This window comes from Tetrao urogallus (genome assembly GCF_951394365.1).
Source record: "Tetrao urogallus genome assembly, chromosome: 2".
Lineage (NCBI taxonomy): Eukaryota > Metazoa > Chordata > Aves > Galliformes > Phasianidae > Tetrao > Tetrao urogallus.
Window position 1 is genome coordinate 44,628,696 of NC_136814.1, and position 24,773 is coordinate 44,653,468.

Genomic DNA, 24,773 nt, shown 5'->3' on the forward strand with positions numbered 1-24,773 from the left:
GGAATTTGTTCCTCAATGAACGCTTGACATTTCTCAGCCTGTACTGGTTTAGACTCACCTACCTTGTCAAAAAAAGAATCATCTACTGCACCCTTCTGGACATTACCAGAACAACACATTCTATAGAAAATGCCAAACAAAACCAAGCAGGACTAGAGCACAGCTTTCATGAGCAATGACGTAACTTTTCTTACTTTTAAAAGAAAATAGGCACAAAAGTCTCATTTAAGTCTTAGATTGATCAAAGCTAGAGAGATTCAAGAGAGAAAGCTTTTCCATTATGCTTGCTTACAGATCTAGAGCAGCTTCAGAATTCTGCATTCTGTAGCAATTACTATTTGATAGAAAATCAAGTAGTGGTGTTGGTAGCAAAACAAGCAAAGTTCAGCTTTTGTTTGTATCCCTGTTCATCATGCCCTCACACATCTCTTGGTTAACTCACCTCTCACATATATCAAACTTGTAAATCTTCAGGTCCTCCATAACTACTTCACTGAGGAATGATTCCCTAATCCCGTTTCTTCCCATCCCCACATGGCTGTTACACATACCATTTCCCAAAACATCATTCTTCTAACACAAGTAGAAATAGCTTCATTAAAATAAACAAATAAAAATAAATAAATAAATAAAACCTCACAACCCCAATTTCATCTAACTTTGCCTTGCTAGCCCCAGCTAAAGGCTTTATCAACTTGGTAAACCAGCTGAAAGTCATAAGGCACTGATTGCCTGATTTGCCTCAGCTGAGCCCCATATGGGGTAGACATGTTGCTGAAATGTTTGGGGCATCTTGCAAATCCTTTGAGGTCTATGTAGTCCTGAGATTTCTAGAGATTTCAGGAGCTTTACATGGTTAATATATGGACATTATACATTGTACCATAGTGAACCATACTTCCCAATTCATGAAGAACAAAGAAGCACAAATCAGAAATGGGAAACAACTGCAGGAAGGAAGCTTATTCCCTTCAAGAAGGAAATGAGATGGTTAGCATTATCTGGATCTGATATGGGGATGTATTTTGCAAAGCACTGTAAATCCTAAGTAGTTCTAAGACCATGCAAGTCTGAGGCTGAAGATACTGTTGCAGCCTAAGGAAGAATACACTGCATTGTGTAGAATAAAATTGTGTCTAGAGGTAGTTCATATACTTTCCACCACTGCGATCTCCACTTTTGCTTTGGTAAAATGAGGCCAAGCAAACTAAGAACAAAAACATGCCCCACAAAATCAGAGGGTGCTTTCACATTTCCCAGCATCCAATACAAATGACTGAATCTGATTTGGTAATATCCAATTCAAGGTTGTTTGAACATGAACTGTATGGCAAAGAGGGATCACAGTATGGGAGAATCATTAACTTAATCTACCTGCACTGTTTGTTTGATGCCTCCACAATCCAGTACAAGTCAATAAAACTTTGTGCACTGACAGACACAACTTCCAGCACCCACCAGCTGGCCAAAATGGGATTTACTAAAGCCAATTTGCTCCTTCTTCTCTTGCTCAGCTCAGGTAAGAGTCTTTTTTCTTCTGCTTGTGTGGGTGAGATAGGGGCCAAACACTTGAAAGCTTCATGTTGTGCAAGTGGGTCACCAAATCCATGAGTCCTCACTTGTATGGATGATGGTTGATTTGGGGTTTTCTGGACAGCAAGAGCTGCTGGTGAACAAAGTCAGAGCTGTGGTCTATCTGGTGCTTATTGGAGGTACCAAAAGAGCAACTAGCTTGGTTTCTGCACAGGAAACAAATGGCCAGCATTTGCCAACATGCCAGAAATGGAGACACCTTCCGTAAGTAGTCCAAAAGCCTCTGAGAAAATCCACAGCAGTCAGTGAGGCTGTACCTCTAATTCAGCAAGCTGTGGATCAAATTCTGGAGCTTTTTTATACTGCCAGGCATTGCCAAGCATGGTGATCCTGATTTTCATCTATTATGGCAGGAGTTTTAAAGTTTTTTTTAAAGTAATATTTAAAACAAAAATAAAAGAGAATGAAGAAAATCTCCTTGATATTCCATGGACATCACACTTTCTCTTGTCAAATTCTTAGCATAAACTGCCCTTGGGGGCAGTAGGTAAAAATTTAATCTTCAACAAACTAGTTTTTCCAGAAGTAAACCTAGAATTCTTTTTTTAGCAACTTCTTAAGAAGCTAGGAGTTCCACTAAAGACAACATACGAATTTCAAGAGCATCTGCAAGTTGTGTGAACTATCCAAGTATAAATGATGCTGGGGCTAAGAGAAAGCAGTTTTGACTTTACCATGCCTGACAACAATAACCTACCTTGAAAAATGAAATAACTAAGCCACATCACTTCTGTAAATCTGTAACCTAATACTAGGTATGGAAACAAACTGTTCTTAACATTAGGAATGGAACATGGAAACTTTGTGGTTATGAAAAAACTTAATTAGGTGACAAATTCCTTTATGATTAAAAATATTTGAGAGCAAATTGCGAAATATATGAGCAAATACATCATTTACATCTGATGCACATGTGTCTTTCAGATATAATCACACTAATTGATTCACTAATTTATAATGGAATATTCTGTTGCACCAGAGACGTAGCCTGACAAATTCATTATTAAGCCTGCATAAGCTATTACAACAAACTTAGTGGTGGTCACTGTGAAGGATTACACTGTCTTTTTATTGATTGAGATTTCTTATTCCAGGGCAAGATATATGGGGGACGAATTGTTCAGTAACCAATGAAACTGTGGTGATTGTGGTTTCCCCATAGGCTCATAATCTCACAGTCTCCCAGTTTGCAGTTCTCCAAAATTTTAGTGTTGATACTACTTCCCATCATTCTCTGACTGACATACTCTGACTCTGGCTTTTTGACAGCTTTAGATAAATGGTGACTTCACCTGCCAACACTGTGTGAAAAGTGGGACACAAAGTCACAGATCTTCGTAACTGCAGAATTCCAATTTTTAATGCCTGATTCCTTTTCTTCTCTTGTAGTGAAAGGAGACATACTGGATGATTATTTAAGAACAGATGGTGTTTGGATACTTACTAGAAATAAGGAGTTTTACAGTACAAATAATGAAAAAGAATGTGCAGAGAAATGTGATGCTGAAATAAATTTTAATTGCAGGTAATTTCTGTTGAATCTTAATCTGCTGTTGCTTAGAAGTAAGTTTACATCCTCAAATTTGGACAGAGAGCAAACAAATAAATAAACCTCTGCAGTATGTAGCTGGAAAAAAAAAGAAAGTATGAAAGAGACAAACAAGTAATGCTTTTGTTTGTTTGTTTTGTCATTTCAACACATTAGTGAAGTGGTGCGCATTTTCCACAAGAAACGTTGTAATAAAATAATACTGAGTTTTCTTCAACCCTTTTGCTCTACACATCCTCTTCAGAAATGTGCTACTCAGAAATCAGGGTGGGAGCTTTAGCATGAGATGTACATGAACACATTTGTGTAAAGCAAGTCCATAGCCCTTAGGGAACACAAGGGACTGTCATTCAGGTGCCAGCTCCTGCGAAGTCCCTCCTGGGAGGACCCCCTGTTCTTCAGAGGTCAGAGCTGGTGGCTATGCAGACAATAGGGGCTGTCTGAGGAGCTGAAGGCACAATCTGCACCTGTAGGTAAGCCAGGATGGGGTTAGGAGCCAGGTGCTACAGCTGTTCCCTCTACAGCTTTTCCCACACCAGCATCCTCATGCTCCTGCAGCTCTGCTTACTACAGCATCATCTATGCCCTTGCCTTGTGGCTTATCTCCACCCATAAATTAGCAAAAGGTCAATTAAAGGGTGAATCTGCAATGCATCTGTCTTTCTCTACAAAAGCCCAAGTTCCTACTCTTATACAATGCTTCCTGAAGGGCTGTTTGCATTTGTTTAGCCTGATGTTGCCTTGTTTCACAAAAGAGGAGTGAGATGTTTTTAATGCGTTGTAGGGAAAGGTACTAACTTAAGCAGCTAGAATGCCATTGGCAGTGTTTTGCCAATGCTGCAGCTAGCTTCTCACACAGTAACTTACTGACATACTCTCACATCTTGAAAATGCCAGCTACTTCAAAGCAGTAGAAAATGTCTGCGTCTCAAGTATTGAGAACAGCCTCTGAAAGAGCCAGATGGATATCAGAAGTGCTAATAAAATAATAATTTATAGAAAATTAATGAAAATATGAAAATTTGAACTGAATTAAAGGTTGTTTGCTATGTTCTTCTCAACAGGGCCTTCCTATTCACCAAGAAAAAGCTACAGTGTTTGACATTGGCTGAAAATACCAAAACAACAGTTGTATTCCACAGCGAAGATGCAGTTCTCTATGAAAAGAAAAGTATGTATATAGTATGACACTACACATTTATACATTAAGTCTATTTTTACTGCATCCCCTGCTGCAGTGCTGGAGAAAATGGTTGAAGGTGGTAACAGTTTCAGCGAGGTGAGCTTGAACCCATTATGAGCTTATTTGGAACTGCCAGAGAATTCCCCGTTTAGCACCAAGGATTCTTATATATGACTTGGACTGGAATCAGTCAGATCTCCTGTAGTTGTGTGTTACTATGATCAGGCATAATAAACATACTACAAAGCAAAAATCATGCTTTTTTCTTCCCACTCAGTATTTATTGTGTTTACTTAGAAGAAATCAGTAGAAATGAAGACTGTAGCCAGTGCCTCAACATTTTAAATCTGATACCTTTTACAAAAGTAAAAATTGACCTGTTGTCTTTTAAATTAGAAATGGATAAAAGAGGAGTTTCTGCTGTACAATTCTTCAACATATATATTGAAACCAAATATACATATGCATAAGTAATTAGATATTAAATTGAAATTAACTCTTCTAAATTAATAAATAATATTTGACCCAAATTATATTCTGTAACAGGGAGCAAGAAAGTAACGCTGGCATAAACTAGCATAAATCAAGACACATCCCTAACTTCTTCTGTTCTTTACACCACTTGCCATTGTCCAAGCTCTTCTAAACTTCTGAAACATCTGAAGAGATATACTTGGTCCTCATGTTTTTACCAGAGGATGTGATTTTTGTATCCAGGAGCCTTCATCTCTTCATAAAAAGAGGAAACATCAATTTATTTTTTATATTTTATTTTTTGATGTCTCCAATCCCAAATTTTATCCCACTGACCTTCCTGAACTCAGATATTCTATGTTTCTATGACTCTATAATTTGTAGTCCCTTGAAGGAATAGTTGCATGACACTTAAGCCATGAATGTGCTTATGAAAAATACATTTCAAGGAATCTCCAGAGGTCAGTGAAAGACCTTGTTTTATATCCCAGTATTATGATAATGTAATATGCAATTCGTAGTTGTAACTTTTTACATCTTCTTTTCTAATTTGATTTTATTAGCTTCATAAAATGCTTCAAGAATTTTCTTCTCTAGTTACTTATTCACTTCTAACTAATGCATTTTTAAATACCTTACAGAATCACATCTCTGTGTTCACATGTGTGAGAGGTTCAAAACATATCTAAATTGATTAACTTCAAAGTTACATCTGCATACTCTGAGTTTTAAGAGATGTAATGTTGTAGCATTACTGAATTAAAAAAAAATCAACAAAAAACAATTCAATTTCAGTTTACCTTCTACAATGTAAAAGAGGGATTGGGGAGGACTACAGAGGAACAGAAGCCAAAACTTGGAGAGGTATTCCATGCCAGAAATGGGCAGAAAAATCACCCCACAATCCAAAGTAAGACCTTATTTATATTTGTTTTCATATTGTTCTGAATCATTTCCAAGCTTTCCCAACTTTACGTGCATAAACAACTTCATATTGCAAGTTATTAAAGTGACATTTTAAGACAATTTTCAGCTCTTGTATTAGTTTTGATTCAGAGAACTGTAATGGTCTAGATAAGAAAAGGCTGCATTGTCAGCTGGAGAAGTTTTGTCCACTCACTGTGCATCTTAAGAAGGTGAAATGCTTCTTCCACCAAAACTGAATGAATGTTTTATTACCGGTGACACAGAGGCCAGAATTTCTTTCTTCTGTTGGAGATGTGAAAACAATGAGCAGTGGTGTCTTTCCAGGTCTCTGACTCCCCTGCCAGCCCATGTTCTAATGAAAATTGGAACCACTTACTTAGATTTGTAGTTTAAAAATCTTTTAGTCTTCCCAGGAGGACTGCTATTGGAAAATTCATCAGAAGACTTCCTTCAGTCTCTGCAAGTTTGGATCCAGTTGCACTAGCTTGCTAGCCTCCAGAAATACTACACTTTTCAAGTAGGTGTCTTAGGAAAAATAGATCACAGACCCCAGGTTGCAATGAGTTGATTAGATAGCTGGATTCATGTAGTAGAGATGATAATATTTCTTTGAGATTTGCAGAGTTCTTATAAGCTGTATGCTTACTCATCATTGGCAATTGGGGTCTATGAAGAGATTACTTGAAGAGATTACTACTGATGATAGTTTAGAAAATGATCTTCAGATTTCATTTATGGAGTAGAATTTGGAATATGTTTCTCTCATTTCTACTATGAATGAATAGAGCCCAAAAGGAGCTGAGTATGTTTGACATATCCCTTCTGCTCTACTGAGAGAATTGTATTAAAATATAATTTTAATACTATTACAGCTTTACACCTGAAACACACCCCAGAGCAGAGTTGGAGGAAAACTACTGTAGAAATCCTGATGGGGATATAAGAGGACCCTGGTGTTATACAACAGATCCTGCTACCAGATTTGATTACTGTAACATTCCAGAATGTGAGGGGCAGGTCATGCAGACTGGAGAAGGTATATTTATTTTTCTGGGAATGGGTTTTCAGCAAGGACATAATATTATTCCTGCTGTTTTTTCTTATTTTATTATTGCAGGTTGGTTTCAAACATGATTTTAGGTCAAGCTGAAATTTTAGAAGATACAGAGGATTATTATTATTATTTTTTTTAGTGATTTGATGGTATTGTTTTGCTCTTACCCCTACTGATTTATTTAATTTTAACAAGAGTAAAGATTAACCCAATTTCTGTGTTGTATATAAAGACTCCAGTGCAATCAGCACATGCAAATACATGACAAAGCACTCTCAGCAAATGATATCTATCTCTAAAGCTTGATTCGTCTGACTAGGCTATCATTCCGAGTCTTCTGGATTCCTTTAATCATTCTTTAGGGCAAAACCTTCTAGAAGAACAAAAAATTTCTATTATTTCTGTTTTCCTGTCAGTGTAATCTTTCATGAGGATCAGAGTTCAAGGGCTGGTGTGAACCTTGCTTTGTTTTCATTCTACATAGATCCTACAGTCGAGTGCATGGAGTGTAATGGTGAAGATTATCATGGAAATGTTTCCAGAACAGAGTCTGGACTTGAGTGTCAGCGCTGGGATGCTCAAGAACCTCATATGCATGGATATACCCTGAAACAGTGAGTCATTCTCAGTGCTGTGTTGCCCCTCTCATTCCCACAGTGCTTGGGGGACCCTGCCTGCAATCATACTGCCACAGCTATCCACAAAGAACTCATAAGCTCATCTTTCATTTTCAATGTGCAGCTTTCCAGGGAAGGACTTGAAGATGAATTACTGCCGTAATCCAGATGGTGAACTTCGGCCCTGGTGTTTCACCATGAGCCCCACTAAGCGCTGGGAATATTGCAACATTCCTCGTTGCAGTGAGTCTGACTCCTTGAGATCGCTCCATAGGGTAGCTCTTGCAATTAAAATAATGCAGAGAGAGGAAAGACAAGAGGTGACAGTTGTGAATATCCTAAGGATGTCCTTGTGAATATGAGAAAGTGTACAGAAATGAGCAGAATCATTCACTATGCTACTATTGCATAAAATCATATATAAGGTGATTGAGAGTGCAGGTGCACAATGCCAGAGGTGTTATGGAAACTGATTTTCTTAAACAACCATACTTTCCAATTCACCTGAAAGGCAGGGCATTCTCTCTTCAATCACTTTGCTTTTCCAGTTACCTGAGAAGGCAGAGTCATGAGAAATACATTAGCCTCCATGGCTGTATTGCGATATTTTATCTGAGTCTGACCCACAGAGGTAGAACTGCCTCTTTCCAAGAGAGGGATAAGTCCTGAGAAACAAGTTCAGGCCTCAGGAGAAAACTTAATTCAATTGTTAGCTAACTTGACCATGAAGAAGAACACACTAGTTCTGGACATTTCCAAGGTACTAAATAATGATATTAGCACTGCCATTATTAGAAGTAGACTGCACTTTGAGAAAATACTTTGTGTTTGTATAAGTAGAGCTTGCTTTCTTAGCATCTGCTCTTGCCAGTGCTGTAAGCAGCAGCATTTGTTTCATAGTTCATTTCAGCAATCACAATTACAGGTATGATGAAGTTGTGAAAGATACCATAGCCTCTCCATTTTGTGCTTAAAACTTTGAGTTTAAAGAACAGACCCATCATTTGAGTCCCATTTTTTCTGCTCTGGGAATTACCTATACAATGGATATGTAATATAAATATGTTTCCTTTTCTTTTACCCTCTTCAGGTTCTGTGGTTCTATTCACTGCTTTTATTTTGATGTTCCTCATATGCCAAGCCAATTCATTTTCTCCCACTCTTTCTTCTGTCTCACAATCCCAATCCACTGACTCCAGAGCTGTACCTCTGAAGTAACCTCATTAGTGACTGTTGTAAAGGGGCAGACACAGGGCAACCATTAGGCAGCCTGACTGCTAGTGAAAGTGCGTGCTTTTGATTTACCATGGCTTTTCACCAGCGTAATCTCTGCTGAAAGAAAAATTTGCATGTTACCATAGTAGAAAGCATAGATTTTTTTTTTTTTTTAATATAGTTGAAAGCATTGTCTAGCTGCAATTTTTCTGTTCTTCACTTTTGTTTTTTTTAAATCCTGTTACAGCTGTGCATCCACCAACCTCTGGCCTGGGCTCCCAGTGTATTTCAGGGAACGGAGATGACTACCGAGGCAGGATAGCCATCACTGCATCAGGAAACACCTGCCAGCATTGGAACACACAGTTTCCTCACAAACATGGCTGGATTCCTGATAGATACCCCTGCAAGTATGCTGAGCCTCCTCATTCTAGCAAATACGCAAGAGCGTGGTTTTCCCTTAAGCTGTTTTCTCTCTTTTTATCACCTCTCACTACTGCTATTCAGGCCTTGCCCTTCATTTTTTTTTTTTCTGCACTCCTTTTTTTTTAACCAACTTAATTCTCATGTACTTATGTCACCTATACTTGCATTCCTTCTCATCCCACTGCAGTTGTAAGTATTTACTGGTTTTACATTAACAAAACCCCTGGTTGTGTTCTTTGACACACTTTTGATGTGCTACGCTTCTGAAAAGCAATGCTCCAAGGCTCAAGATGCTCTAATACTTCCCTGTACTCTGAGGTCAGTGAAGCTGGGTCTGAAGAGCATTATCAATGGGCTCAGGTAGCTGGAACCAGCCAGGCTTTTAGCTGTCTTCCTCTTTGGGACCAGTAGGTTGTGAAATGGATCCTGTGAGATTTTCTGGGCATGCAAAACCCTGTCCATCGTCACTGCAGATGGCTGTTGAGAGCAAAGAGCTCCTTGCACCATGTGACATCCAGCCTTGCCTTGTTCTTGCAGTAGGGAGTCAGGTGCACTAATGGCTTGCATTTTAAAGTCAGCTATTACTGCCCTTTCCTGGTCTCAAGAAAAGAGGAGAAAGTGTAAGCATCATAGAAACTCTTCATAGGACATCATCATTTAGACTATAAATTCAATGGCTGTTGACTAGCTAGGAATAGTGGTGAATGAGGTAATGTACCTGTAAAAAGAATGAATATAATCACTGACTTCTGCATGCACCAATTGTGAACAGTCTTGTACATAACTGTTTTTTACTCCAGTGAGTTATTTAAAGTGAATGTTTCTGTTTCAGGGGTTTAGAGGAAAACTACTGTAGAAACCCTAATGGAGAGAAGAGGCCTTGGTGCTACACCATCAACAGCAGTGTCCGGTGGGAATACTGTGCAGTTCCCCAGTGTGATGGGATAGAACAAAGTGCTGGTATGAGTAGTGGAGTGCACTTAAGGACATCAAAGCAGAGACACACTCCTTGCTTCTCATTGCGGAAAAAAAAAAAAAATAGTAAAAGAGGGGACAGTGGCTTCCAAGGTCCAATTGTAACAAAATCTCCTGTGAGGTACCCATTGATTTAAGCAGAGAAAACAACAAGGAAATTGTTCAATTAAAAGGATAAGAGGAGGTCAGAAATTTAACATAATCTGTATTCTAGAAATAGAGACAAAATCACTAAGATCTCTCACCTTTGAGGAGTTTTCATTTTCAACTCAATCATTTCCACAAATGCCAAAATGAAACAGAGGAATGCACCCTCCACTGGTCAGCATCTGATGTATGAGGATAATCTATGAAAGTTCTAAATAACTTTGGAAATGCCCTTCTGTTTTTCACACTGGCTAACGTGCTCTCGTAGGAAGTCCACTGCAAAAATGAGTCCATCCTTTTTCTTCTCTTACAAATTCAATGTTTTCTTGTGCCTACTCAATACAATCATAAAATCATGACGCAAGAGATCTGTTTCTGTTTTCTGCTGCAGATGTGTCTACACAGGTAGTCTTGCCAGAGGAGTGCTATCAAGGCAAAGGCCTGAATTATCGTGGCACAACTTCCATCACTGTATCAGGACGGAAATGCCAAGCCTGGAGCTCCAAGTCTCCACATGACCATGGAAAGACCCCAGAAAAATTCCCAAATGCGTATGTTTATCTCACTTTTTTTCTCTATCCGACAGTGACCAGTGCTGAAAATGAGACCGATTTTGTTATCTCAGAACATCTATGCTTTAAAACACTGATAGGGACTGTATCTATAAAAGATAGTTTCTTTCACTGTAATTTTACCAAGATTCAGAAAATATTTCCTATTAGCCTCATGTTTCTAAACCTGTTATTTTCCTGTTATTTAAATTCTTATTAAAATAAAGTTGTGTTCTTTTATTCATAAATCTGAACTGGTGTAACCAAATCTGAGAGGCTTGTATCCAGAGTTTAGGCATCTGCTGAAATATGCATTTTATTTAAGAATTTGAGAGCTCTGCAGTACTTGTTTTCTACTTGTTTTACCTGGGGAGAACAGAGCATGTATGTTGCAAAACACACGGACAAGAACATCGTGGTTAGAGATACTATTTGAAACTTTCTTTGTGGTTGGAACTGGACATCCCTAATTGAATTCCCTGAATTTTCTCACTTGACTTGTTTACTTTCTTCTCCAGAATAGAAATACTGGATTAGCAACAGCTTAGAGAACTAACCATAATTACTAATGTGCCGGTTATATAAGCACGCAAAAACAAGAGAATTGCTATGATACCCATAATTGCTTGATGGATCACGAGTATAGATGGGAGCCAAATGTCTGGGGCCAGGCTCCTTTTGGTGGTGCCCAATTGACAGAACAAGGGGCAATGGGCACAAGCCCAATCATAGGAAGTTCCATACAAACACGAAGAAAAACAAGGACTGAAACACTATGACCAGAGAGGCTGTGGAGTCTTCTTCTATGGAGATATTCAAAACCTTCATAGATGCTTTCTTATGTAGCCTGCTTTAGCAGGGGTCTGGACCTGATGATCTCCAGAAGTCCTTTCCAACTCCTATGATTCTATGATGGGCAGGAAGGTTACTACTTTTAAAAAATTTCTTCCTTCTTTTTTTTTTTTTTTTTTTTTTTTTTTTTTTTTTTTGTGATGCCATTCTACTTTTTTCAGCCATATTTTTTTGTCATCGAAAGTACTTACATAGTGAAACTGAAACATCCTCAGAGGAGACACTGTTTTTCACAGACATTTTAAATAATTGAAAAGCAGCTGTGAAAATGTGGAATCAGTGTGTTCTGGAATTTATTTTTTTTTTAAGTATTTCAGTTTTTTGGGGATGGGAAAATATTGCAACTCTGCAACTTGCCGGAGAGAAGAATTCCAGTTTCATTCACCCCAGCAAATACTGTGCACTCCCTGAATTACCATGTGTTTGTTTATTATTAAACAAAGTTAATAATAATAGTAATAATTTGCATGAGTATTCAATTTCTATTCTTCTTCATTTGAGAAAGAACCCTTTGACATTAAAAAAAGAAAAATCTTCCAGCATATTTATAGCTAATTTGCACATTCACATGATCATGTATGCTCATATATATGTACTTTGAAATAAATTCATTGTCATAGCTGCCATTTATTTAGCTACTCAGCATATAAACATATTGCAGCCAGAATTTAACTCCAATTTTATCTCAGTCATAGATGTTTTTGGTGGTAACAATATATCTGGCAATAAGTAAAAGAATTTAAAAATGTGTTAATCTCTGTGTAGTAGATAGCTTTTTGGAAAGGCGTTCCTGTGATTAATTTCAGTCTTATGCAGCATGAATATTTGTACTTATTTTTGCAGGGATTTGAGGGAGAACTACTGTAGAAATCCAGATGGTGATAGCCGCCCATGGTGTTTCACCACAGACCCCAGCGTTCCATGGGAGTACTGCAGTCTCGAGAGATGTGATGATCAAACTGAGGAAGCCACGCCAAACGACCCCCCTGCAACAATGGCACAAACTGTTGGCCTGAATATCCCCCCCATGACATCTGGTAACAGCTGGCATTAGCTGTCACCTCCTCTACAGTCTATGGATCAAACAAACGGCAATCTAACACAATTATTCTTGAGTAGTGCTACAACAAAACAGGCACATCTGTCCTCCAACAGTCACAACTGTGTTGCTGAATTTTGCAGCAAATTCTCCTTAACCAGAGTATATCTTGCAACCTGTATCATTTTACAGTGCATTCTAGGAGATATCATCTTTGTTTAGGAGAATGAATGAAAATAGACAACATTTCTAGTGTTTCTGTAGCTGTGTGCTATTGAAATACAACGATAATAAATTTTCAGGGAATTTTGTTTGTGCCTCGCTTTATTGTTTTTAGGAGGTTGTTCTAATCCTCTTGTATTGGTCATAGGCAACTGTGTTTGTGTTTGTGTTTTTCAAAATGTGTACACCAACAGAAGTAGGCTTCTGCTCTATCCTTCCTTATTGCTTCCTTAATTAATAGCCTATGTTGGTCATTCACTTTTCTGAATGCTTCTGAGAGCTCCACTGAATAATTGTGTTGCAAAGGAAGGTGACAGGGCTGGATAAAAGATTCATTTCTAAAAGGCACTGTGTACTCTTACACACAGAAGAAGGAACTATCTGAAGCAACTTTCTTGGAGACAACAATTGCTTTCTCAGTGTAATGGGCTGCTAACTCTTAAAGATGATTTTCTCATCAAAGGTGCTTCCTAATTTTAGTTTAACCGGGATCTTACAGTCTTCAGATATTACAATATGCTTCAGAAAAATGTCAGCCTGCAGTTCCTTGAATATATTGTTTTGCAGTTCATTTACTCTATGTGTCCAAGAGAACATCTTGACAGGCAAGAGATCACAACCCTTTCTGCTAAAGACAGTAGAGAATGAGGAAGTCCTAAAAGTACTTAATCTGGCTTAGTTCTGCTTTCCGCAGCACCAGCACATATACATTCAGTAGATAACAATCATCTCCTTTTCCCTTTTTTCACAGACTGCATTAACGGCAATGGTAAAGACTACCGTGGCACAGTAGCAAAAACTGGAAATGGCAGAACTTGTCAAGAGTGGAGTTCTCAGAGCCCTCATAGCCACAAATATTTCACTCCTCTGACTCATCCAAGAGCAGGCCTGGATAAAAATGTAAACATCTTCTACTGCTACTGGAATTGTTGAACATTGACTCCCTTCTCCATGACTCCTCAGCAAACATTTCACGTTGAGCCTAAGTGTACTTGCAAATCATTATGCTGATAACCCATGCCCATAGCAGTGGTGAAGAGGGAAAGATGCATGTTATAGTACTTAAGATGTTGGTATTTCAAGCGTAGATGTACAACATAGAGCTGATAAGGACTTCCCTTATTTTTGCAAGCACCAGAGCAAAGATTTTTGTTGTCTGTCACCAGCTGAGCAGGCTTGTGGCAAACTCTCAGGACTAACCTAATTTGCTCTCACTAATTTCAGTGGAAGAAGTATTAGGGCAATAGTAAACGCCTTATTTCAAAACACTTAGTCATCCTATGTCAAACTTAATTTAAAAAGCACTAGAGTTAGGCTGACTCCTGATGGATTCAGAAAACGATAGCTGCGTTATCATATTTGTCTAATTTTACAGTTGGTTTTGATATACAGAAAATAATGAATTTTGTTGAGAGGGTGGATTTGTTTAGAGGAATTTTGTTTACAAAGTGTTTAACATGCAGTGAGGAAGTGATTGGGGAACATAGTTCAAAGTTTCAGGTTAATATCTTTAGAAAACATGCACTTATAGACTTCTTCATAAAGTGGCTAACATTTGCAGTCTTCATTCTTTGTTTTTGTAATTGTTACAGTACTGCAGGAATCCTGATGGAGATATAAATGGTCTTTGGTGCTTCACAACAGATCCAGAAAAAATATGGGAGTACTGTGAAATCCCGCGCTGCTGTAATTATCCTTAAAGACTTCTCTGTTCATGGCAATTACAAAAAGTTTTAAATTTAGCTACAAACAGCTGGAGTAGGTAGTAACTTTAGATTTCAATGTAGGGCAGTTAGACCAAACCAGATGTCTCTAATATTCAGCCGTTTAGATAACCTGGTGTTGAGAATCCTCAATAAGATTTCATAGATTCATAGATTCATGCGTTCTTTATTATCAGAGAAGCTGAGCACTTAGGGCTGCTACATGAATTTTAAATACCTAATGAAGCTGTGAAAAGATGTCTTTTTTCCCAGGAGTCCTCAAACAAAGGTGAGGATTTCCTTGATATGCATGCTAGTTTTACCACGCACTTTGTGGCAAGACTAGTGCCTTGAGAAATGGCTAATAACATTTCTGTTAGTTTGGAGAACCAGAGATTAAACAAAAATCATTTTCATAATCCGCTGACATAAATTTTCTTCTGACCTGGATGTAAAAATAATTTGTCCCTACACAGATTGCTTTTCTTTTGGGGTAGGGAGTGAATTTGGTCCAAGATATTTTATGCAGATTTCCTTAATTCAGTCTTTCTATTTATTACACTGAGCAGCTGTAGTGTCTGCAGAAAATTCAGCAGCAAAAGATGTCTTAATTTTTGTGGTGCCCTAGGAATTGATGTCAGTAATAGCTCTGGTGTACTGATAATGCTACTTAGGTCACAAAGGCAACTCACTTGCTTCGCTCTTCCCATCTTTGCCTGAATTTTGACAGATGTTTGTGTATCTATATACCTATATACACATATATATGTACACACCCATACATGTGTATATATGTAATGAATCCATACATATGTATAAATATAAAGATAAATACGTATGCATAAGTGTTTGTGTGTGTGTATATATATATATATATATATATATATATATATATATGTTGGGGATATGGAAAGTCTATTTCTTCTTCATCTCATGTATTATTTGTACTACTGTAACTCTAGAGGCCAGGACTCTACTCTGACTGTGTAGCAATGCATAATAGTGAAGACTGATCACTCCATTACAAGTATGTAATATTTGTCAAGCTGGCCATCTAGTGTATTCATCTAAGCAGTGATAAGTTACAATTATGCACATCAATTTTGCCAACCAGACCTAAGAGCTGCACAGATAAAAGATTACAAAATGTTACACAAACAATAGGTACCACATCTTATAAACAAACTGCTCCCTGGAATTGCTGTGATGGAACTTCACTTCTGAAATCCGATTTCTTATCAAAAGAACTGTGGGATACTAGATTTTTAAATTAAAATGTCAGTCTTACAGTCTGTTGCCTTTGATTACTAATTGTCTCATAACATTTCACATCCATATAAGCATGTAGCTCAGGAAGGCGTTACTTGGCTCCTTAAGGAGAATCCAAGCTCAATCTATTGGATTAACAGGAAACAGAATTAGAAGTGTGAGAGCAAAATCGGAAAATTTTGTGACAAGGGGACAGAGAGTGAATTTCTTTTATAATTCAGTGATTGGTTTGAACCCAGTCAGAGTGTAGCCTGTAAAGTTTAGAAGAATTTAGGAATTCTTATTGTATTGAATTAACCTGGCCAATAAACTTACTTCATTTAGCTCTCTCTTCCCTTCAACTTCCTACTAAAATTTTTCTATTTAGGTAGGACTCATTGTAGTTTTACTTATGTTATCTGACCATACCTAAATCTTTGATGCAGCTGATAATTTTTGTCAGGGAACTTGATTTCTTGTCAGGTCAAATATCATGTATTAGCACCATGTTGAAATGTTCCAGATAATGCAATCCAAACCAACATAAACAGTGAAAATCCAAAGAAGATATAAGAAGCCTGATCTCTTTCTCTTTCCATCAGATTACACTGTGATTGGCATTACAGAAGTAAACCAAAATTCTTCATTGTAGCTTTTTTTTTTTTTTTTTTTTTTTAACATTGTAGCTTCTTCTGAGCATGACTGTGGAAAATTCTCAATGAGAAGTGAGCGGACCTGTGAGCAACACAGCATGTGTGACGCATCTCCAGGGTCTTGGCCTTGGCATGTCAGTCTCAGGACAAGGTAATGATACTCCAGACTGTATCACCATCCATGAACACCAGGGTTTCACAAGGAATAGCATTAGAAAGGGATTGGTACAAAATAATGTATATGATTCTGGAGACTAGGTTTGGTTTCTATATAAAATACCTTAACATATAAAATTAACTTTTTTCTTTCTTTTTTGGGGGGGCATAATGTTCACAGAAAGTTTCTGTTGGGTCTTTGGCACAAAAATTCCCACTTTCTTCTGAATATCTAGAGAGCAAACTTGAACTACAGATACACTTACATTTACTGAAATGGAGAAGGACTAAGTCTCATAGAAGGTAATGACAGTTAATTGCATTCTGCAATGAGGGGAGTTAAGCCCAGAAATATTCAAATCTAAATTTCTATTGTGTTAGAAGTCATGTGAAGATTATCACCGCTCTGTACAAAAATAAATGTAGTATGACATTTCCACCACCACAGAGTGGTAGAACAGGAGATGAAGAAGTGCTTACAGAAAGGCTAGTGAAAGTTTCTACACAATTGTTGACAATCATTATTATAAATAATATCCCAAGAAAAGTTAAAAGTCTATAGCAAGATCCATGCAATGATCTAGTCCAAGGTAATCCTACAAATAAATAGGATGTAGCATTTTCTTAATTGCTTCTCAGGATAAACCCAGCACGTCACATGTGAAATTGTTAAGAAATGCTAATTACTTTTAATAAATTCCTGAAAGCAAGAGTGGCCTGTCAAAAGAAACATTCTCTTGCAGTTCACATAAGGCAATCTCTGAACAGTAAAATATTTGAATGTGGGGCATATTGTTTGTTTGCTAGTTTTTCCCACTGCACACAGCACAGGTGGTATCAAATTGACTGTGCGGTCTTAGATTAATAAGGTTATTGTATTCTCTGTTCTAGTACCAACATGCATCATTGTGCTGGCACTCTGATACATCCACAGTGGGTCCTTACTGCAGCTCAATGCTTGCAAGAGTAAGTATCAACTAGAATGAGGGATAGGTATTTCTTGCAGCTGGATGAGAAAATCAATCAGAGGCACAAAATGTAACTGATTGGGCACTTGTTGATCTTGAGGGATGGTTGCTTGGCCTGTGCTGCATCTGCACTATAGCTCCAAGTTAAAGCAAGCAAGCAGTATCTCTAACGTCTGAAGTAAGCAACTGTGTGTCTTGGGGAATCACTTTCTAAGTTAAAGCTTTTATAACATTGATGACTGATGGCTGAGAAAGATGAAGTGGCTCTTCCTAAATTCTTCTTCTGAGATGTAAGGATTTTCTGACGGTGCAGTTAATGTCATTGCATTGACATAATTGCATGTCATTCTTGTTTTCACACTCCAGTATGGAGGGATCCAGTTCTTTTTTTCTTTGTGTTTACTACTTTTAGAAGGTGTGATTTAACTGCTTCATCACCTTCCTCTCACCATCATTCTTTGGTAGTTTAAGGAGAAATGAATCTCTTTGAGGCTGGATAGAGTAGAAAGAGGACTTCCTTAAGAAATTTCCTGCTGTTTGCTATATCATCCCAAGCAACACCTTACTTCTTGTCTTTTATTGCCAGCAAGTAGACTTTTCTGCCACTTACATTAAAAAAACATGGAGAGCAAAACAGAGGCTACTTCCTCCATCTGCCCTTTCCAAAGTACACTGAAAAACATCTGTGATGGTATCATCCAGAGAGACCGGCACAGGCTTGATCAGTGTGCCTGGAAGAACTTCATGAGGTTCAACAAAGCAAAGTGCAAGTTCTTGTACCTGGGCCACAGCAACCCCCACTACTAATAGTCAGCCATCTTGTAAATTGCAATTCTCTGAAGAAATCAGGAAATTTTATGAGTGACATTCCTGAATACATGTATAGATGTGTAACATTGCCACTGTCATTTCTTCCAGGTCAGTAGAGCCCTCTTCCTACAGGATCTTTCTTGGAATACAGAACCTAAATGCAGAAGAGCCATCCCTGCAAATCCGAAGCGTTCACAAATCACTGAAGGAACCCAGTGGAGCAGACATTGCTCTGCTAAAGCTGAACAGGTACTGTTTCAAGCAAAGCTTTCCATTCTCTCCTTTATTCTGAAGTCATGAATTATTTTAGCCCGGATTTGTGTGAGAGTATATTATCTTAGGGATCTGCTCAATGGCAAATGCTAGCATCTCTCCTGCTGAAAGACCTCACTGGCAGAACATGTGTGAGCTCCCTACACAGCTTAGCAAAGAATCTCAGGAAAGGAGGGATTTCCACTTAGCACCATGGGGAGTTCCACTTAGCACCTGCTGACTGGAGCTCCACTGAAACAGAAAGTATAGAAATAAATCCAAGTAGAATTCTGCCTGGAGGATCTTCTGCTTGGAGGATTTTCCTTCTGAGCTTTGAGAACCAGTTGAAGTTTTGGCTAAGAGGCACCAGGACTTCTTCAGGGAGCAAGTGGAAATGTCCAATTTCCCTGCCAGTGCTGTAGGCCAGGCCACATGCATGTTTCATAAGCATCATAAGCTTGATATACAGGAAAAATTCACGTGCATAATTGTCAATTCCTGAAGTCCACATTTGTGTCTTTCTTAGACATCTGAGCAGTCTGCTCTGAAATCCGTGCATTTATTTCAATTTTATTTTTTCCTTTAGGAATGATCCCATACATTTTCTTCTTACTCATCAGTTTTCCTCTTGATCTTCTGCTCACCACTTAAGTTGAAGAGCATGAAAACTTTGTGTTTGACCTGAGAGGACTTTTCTTTTTAAAACATCCACCATAATATTTTCAGTTTTAATGAACGTAGAACAGTTACTTTCACTTAAATTTCAACTCAGACTCTCTGTTTCTCAGTTAATGACAATCCCACTAATTTCAATTGAGTATAAAGATCTTGTGCTTCATCAGTTTTTTAATTTGCTATTGCTTGTGACTAATTTGTCCATTCCTTCTTTGATTGCATGCTCTGTGCACTTATGCATGCTATAGCACTATCATCAGTTTTGCATCGATAATCATCACCTGAACACTTCCTGCATGCCATAAATAACAAATGTGTCTGGATAGTGATCCATCATTTTCTATCTTCAGACGACTTTGTCTGAGAGTTGCTGAGGGACTGAACAGCCTAAAGCAAAGACCTCCATATACAATGTCTTCATTCCCTGAATAACTTTCCCAGGTCCCTGTCCATTCCTTGTCAAGCTTTATTCCAATGTTGAAGCTTTGAGGCACTATGCTATGATAAGGAAGAGTTTTATTTTCGTATTTATTTTTTGAAGGAAGTAGGGTGTTTGACAGTGTGTGAGATCCAAAGTTGCATCAGCCATGTAACCAGAAAAAAGATTTTTCTGTAACTTTATCTATGTCTCCTTATTTAATCCCTTATCGTTCATTCCACTTCTTACGAAGTCCCTGGAAATGTTCACAGCCTCTGAGTTAAAGAGGATCTGAGAAATCAGGATCACTGCACCTGCAAGAACTGTCACTGTTGGGCTTAAGATTGTGCATGTTCTTTTAACTCTGACTGAGTAACTTGCGATCAGCTCTCTAGCACTGTGCTGCAAATACGCTCACATTGTGTCCTTGCCCACAGATGTATCTCAGAGACTTTCAATTGCTGGTAGGTAACTTTTTTTTCAGGAGCTGATCAGACACCATTTTATAATCGTCTGTATAGTTTCAAAGTATCATCATCTTCTTTACCTTTCCCCATCTCTCCACTTTCTTGCAGAGCTTACTGAGTTTGAAGACTGGATGATCATTTGTCTAAGTATCTGTTTTTTGTTGGTTTGTTTTCCAGTCCTATAACAATTACTGACCGTGTAAAACCAGTTTGTCTGCCTGAAACAAGTCTGATGATGGAAAGAAACTCTGTATGCTTTCTAACTGCCTTTGCAAAAACAAAAGGTAAAGCATATTCAGTGGGACTGAAAATCAAAGGGGATTCTCAAATCTTTTCCTAAAATACATATACTTTTGTGATCTGAAAAAAAAAAAAAAAAAAAAAGAAAAAAGAAAAAAAAATTTTTGCAGAAGGCTTAACTAAGTCAGAAATTACCAGGCAACGTTATTCTATTTCTTTCTCACCACGTACACACATTTTGCCTCTCTGAACATGTGAGGAATGCCTTTCCCACCTCATGTGCCAGGCAGCACCTTAGCAATACTTCACCTGTAAAATTAAAAAACAGAAGTTTCTTAGTGCATGCGTTCATAAAATTAAAAGAGAAAAAAATCTCAGCAGAACAGGTTTCTGTGTTTCACCATAATAATCTTTCACACAGGTTGCAATGCTTCTTTCTCCTTCTTGTGTCACTTAGCTCTAAAGCTGCTATGAAAATAGTGCCTAGCAATAATCACTCTATCGGTGGCGTGGTTCATCAGCATTACCAATAACACTTTTCTTCAGTGCAGACAGGGTTTTCTTGTTTATCGTGCCACACGGTGGCAGCAGCTTCTTACGTTCATTTTATTGATCACTGCCACAAGAGAAGGGTACAGTCTAGTTTTCAACAGGCCATTGTAACATTTAAGCTATAGCAGAAAGAGGGTCCTGCCATATCATGAAACTAGTTATTGAAAAGAGGAACAGAGCCAGAGCCCCATACCTAAATACAGCGTATTCTAGGAAAATTCAACTGTTTCTCCAATCTGGTAAACACTACATTAAAATAATTTGAATTCTTTCAAGCCTCAGAGTAAATCCAAGCTGTTTCCCTTGACATAAGCCATAGCTACCACACCATAATGAAAGCCTAAAATAAATGTGATTGTTCTGCATACTAAGCATCTGTCTTTATTTTGTAACACTTTACAAGCTGGTTGTTGAGAGGAATGAACTAATTACTAAAAATGTAAAACCTTTAGCGAGTCTCCAGCATCCTGAAGTACCTACGACCAAGCTTGGGACTGATCCTAGCTCTTTCATTGCTCAGGCCTCACTGCACTGTCACAGTGCCTAGGTTGCTATTCATAACTGTTCTATTTTCTTGGTCATTCTCAAAGGTACTGATACAGGCAAAAGATTAAAAGACATTGAATTCCCCATACTTGAGAACAGAATGTGCTATCGTCCTGGATTTTTCAATGGAAGCATAGATAACCTTGAATTTTGTGGTGGATTCACTTTTGTAAGAGTACATCACTGCGAGGTAAGAATAATTTAGCTCTGAGTGTGAGCAGGTCGAATGTAAATTTTTGTTTTCAATGCTCAGAAGTAGCTTCATCTGTTCAAGGTCTCTGCATGAAATGTGAGGACTGAGGCATACGTAGCATCTTTCTTCCCTTACTCTGTCAAACAGAACAACTGCAAAATTGTGTAGGGTAATTTCTTCTTCCTCCACAAAGCGTATCCTGATGTATCCCGTACGTACTAGTAGCCCAGCATTGTGAATATTCCATACCAGCAGAAAGTAACCCTGGGATATGCCATTTGGACTTTCCTTTGTTTGTAGAGGCAGAGGGAAACCAGTGAATGTTTCTGGTTCCCACTTGACATTCATTTTTATCATATCACTTCTTTATTTTATTCCCTGATCTAATGTTCAAAGTGTTCCCAGTTTTCAGATTTTCACAAGCTTAATATAAGACTTCAAATGTGATTTTCTTTATGGAGGATATTGTATTGGGTATTTTTCAAAACAAAGCTGATGATTATTTGGAGGCAGTCAGCAGTCAAACGCTGATCTGTCTGAGCAGGTAGTCAGTGCCACTACAAATGCTACATTCAAGAGTTTGGATGGTGAATTCATTGATATATACACAAATCACTAAGCATACGTATTCGTATGCTGCCTTGCCTGGGTTTTAAGAAACATAACCATTATATTCATTTTGTCTGAAATCAAGTAGGCTAGAGAACGGAGAAAACTAAGTACTTCCTTTTGCTGCATAGCCAGTCTCATGCTGATCTGGGGATATTCCTACACCCATGATTTGTACTTGGATCTCTCTTCTTCAAGCAAATGACTGTGTGCTTGGAAAAAAAAAAAAAAATCCTCTTCAAATTTTTGTTAAAAAAAGGAGAAGAAAACTCTTTCTACAGCCCTCACCTCAGTTATATTCTGAGGCCTTCAAGAGTTACCACAGTGTTATTCCTGACAGTATTTTGTTGTTTGCATGTCAAGTGCCTTTACTAGAGGAGTTACCTTATTCTCTTTTCTCATCCCTAGGCTGAAGTTGGAGGACCTCTAGTCTGCCAAAGAAAAGATAGATTTGTCCAATATGGAGTCACTTCTTGGGGACTGGACTGTACCCAGCCATCAAAGCCCACTGGTTTTGTCCAAATTCCTAGCTTTCTGTCTTGGATCAAGAATGTAATGGTTACCCACTGAATCTGGACAGCATTCCAAGCATGGTTTTAGAATAGAAATAATTCGTAAGAATCTTAAATAAATATCATTTTTTGCTGAGAATAAGTAGTTACTGCAAAGCAATAACCACGTTGACCAATTATGACTATTTTAGTACTGCGCATGGATCAGTCGGGCACATTGAATGTGGTAGTGGCTGTCAGGTTCCTTCTTCAGACATCTCTTATGAGACACAAAGTTCTTTCTGTTCAGACATCCATCGTTCTCCTTTGCACACGCAAGTAATTAGCCTATTTCTAGGTTCAAGGTCATCCAAAAACCAGTGCAAGAAACTCTCACCCAGACAGGCCTGGTCCCATACCTATCACTGGCATCTTTCTCCCCTTCTGCTGCTCTGGAAGCAGGAAGCTAACATCCAAACCCAGCCCCTGTCTTGAGTGAGAAAAATCCAGTCTATGCTATGTCCATGCTGCCAGGAGATGGATGAAGACCTTGTGGGCTTGCTTCTCCCTCAGGCTAATTCCCTGCACTCTCACCAGCCAAGATAAGCTTTGAATTACACTGTTACAACCATTTCAATTTCCTAGGCTATATGTACACATGGAAAAAAATGACTATCACTAAACAACTTTGTGTTGAACCAAAACTTGAAGTATGCCACAGAAAGAGTTCAGTTTGCTGTCATCCAATGCAACACACTCTCTAGTTGCAGATGTTTTATATATAACTATAGTTCTTAGCACTTCCCTACATAGCTCTCCTCTTGTAATAGTCCCTACAGTGTTTTTTGAGGTGTATGTTTAAAATGGGCTCAGTAAACTTGTCTACTTTCAGAACCTGCTGAGTGCAGTGCTTCCTTGAGCGCATGAAAGGTTTGCTACTGTCTGGCATATTTTGTCAATTTCCTATGCATTGTTTTTCTGCCAGTAGTGCTAGTCCTTCAAAGAACATTGGCACAAATCCTTGGTAATAACTTCCCAGATGTATGAATTGTTCCTGTTTCTCTTGGTGCCTGTAAGCCACTCCTCAGTGCCAGTAGGCATTGCCTAATGAACATCTGAGGTATTTTATACCTGTATTGGTATATGCTGAGCCTCCTGATGGTCTGCCTCCCTAAGCAATACAATTGCTTACAGAGGTTTTGTACCACCTGCCTGTAATTTGCAGATCACTGCAGCACAGATATGTACATAATCCATTTGAACCCAACAACACTACTGTTTTGAATAAACCAAAGGTTACTGTCCTTGATTTCAAGACCATTTTGCCTGGAAGCTCTCATCAGATTACTTCTTAATACTATTTGGATAGATTTAGGTTGATGTCAGGGTAGTTCTTCCTAAACACCCTACAAATACGACAATTTTAATGAAACTAGGCATTACATTTGGAAATAGGGTTTCTTTCCAGAAATCCAAGCAAGTGATTAGTAAATACCTCTACAGGATGTTTTCACACTTTCTTTGCAAAAAAAGATAATGGGATATTGTAACAATCAGAAAGACCAGTGTGATGGAATGGTAGTACAGGAGGTATAATGACAAAGGGACTGGCATGACAGAAAGGTGTTATAAAACAATAAGTGCTCACCCATCTCCAAAGATCTAGTCTTGCAGGAAAAACTCCACATGGGAAGGATCTCCGACCAGAGATCCTTCCCCCAATGCAGTCAGCCCTTAAATGAGGTCTAAGAGGTGCAGACAGGCTCCAGCCCTTCTGGTCACACAGCTGAATTGCCTTCACCTGTTCTCCCAGGACTGACCAAGTGCTTTCCCCAGGTGCTCAATCAGTGGTTCAGGCTCCGACTCAGCAGTTTCCATACAGATACGCTGCAGTCTCTTGGACATATGGCATGTGTAAGTGGCATATCTTTCAGAAATTCGAGTTAAAACATAATAGGAAATGATAAA

General features: G+C 38.3%; 1 protein-coding gene across 1 annotated transcript; it reads left to right on the forward strand.

Annotated features, from left to right (window-relative positions):
• Positions 1-1,470: 1,470 nt before the first annotated feature.
• Positions 1,471-22,884, forward strand: LOC306958539 (plasminogen-like; the record flags this gene model as incomplete). The annotated part of the gene is made up of 19 exons (XM_079550082.1): positions 1,471-1,519; positions 2,983-3,118; positions 4,207-4,313; positions 5,595-5,709; positions 6,599-6,762; positions 7,265-7,394; positions 7,522-7,640; positions 8,860-9,022; positions 9,871-9,998; positions 10,552-10,711; positions 12,407-12,600; positions 13,576-13,724; positions 14,417-14,510; positions 16,462-16,579; positions 17,476-17,550; positions 18,471-18,611; positions 20,352-20,458; positions 21,557-21,702; positions 22,723-22,884. 19 exons carry the CDS (start codon positions 1,471-1,473, stop codon positions 22,882-22,884), a joined length of 2,457 nt encoding a protein of 818 aa, XP_079406208.1.
• Positions 22,885-24,773: the final 1,889 nt, after the last annotated feature.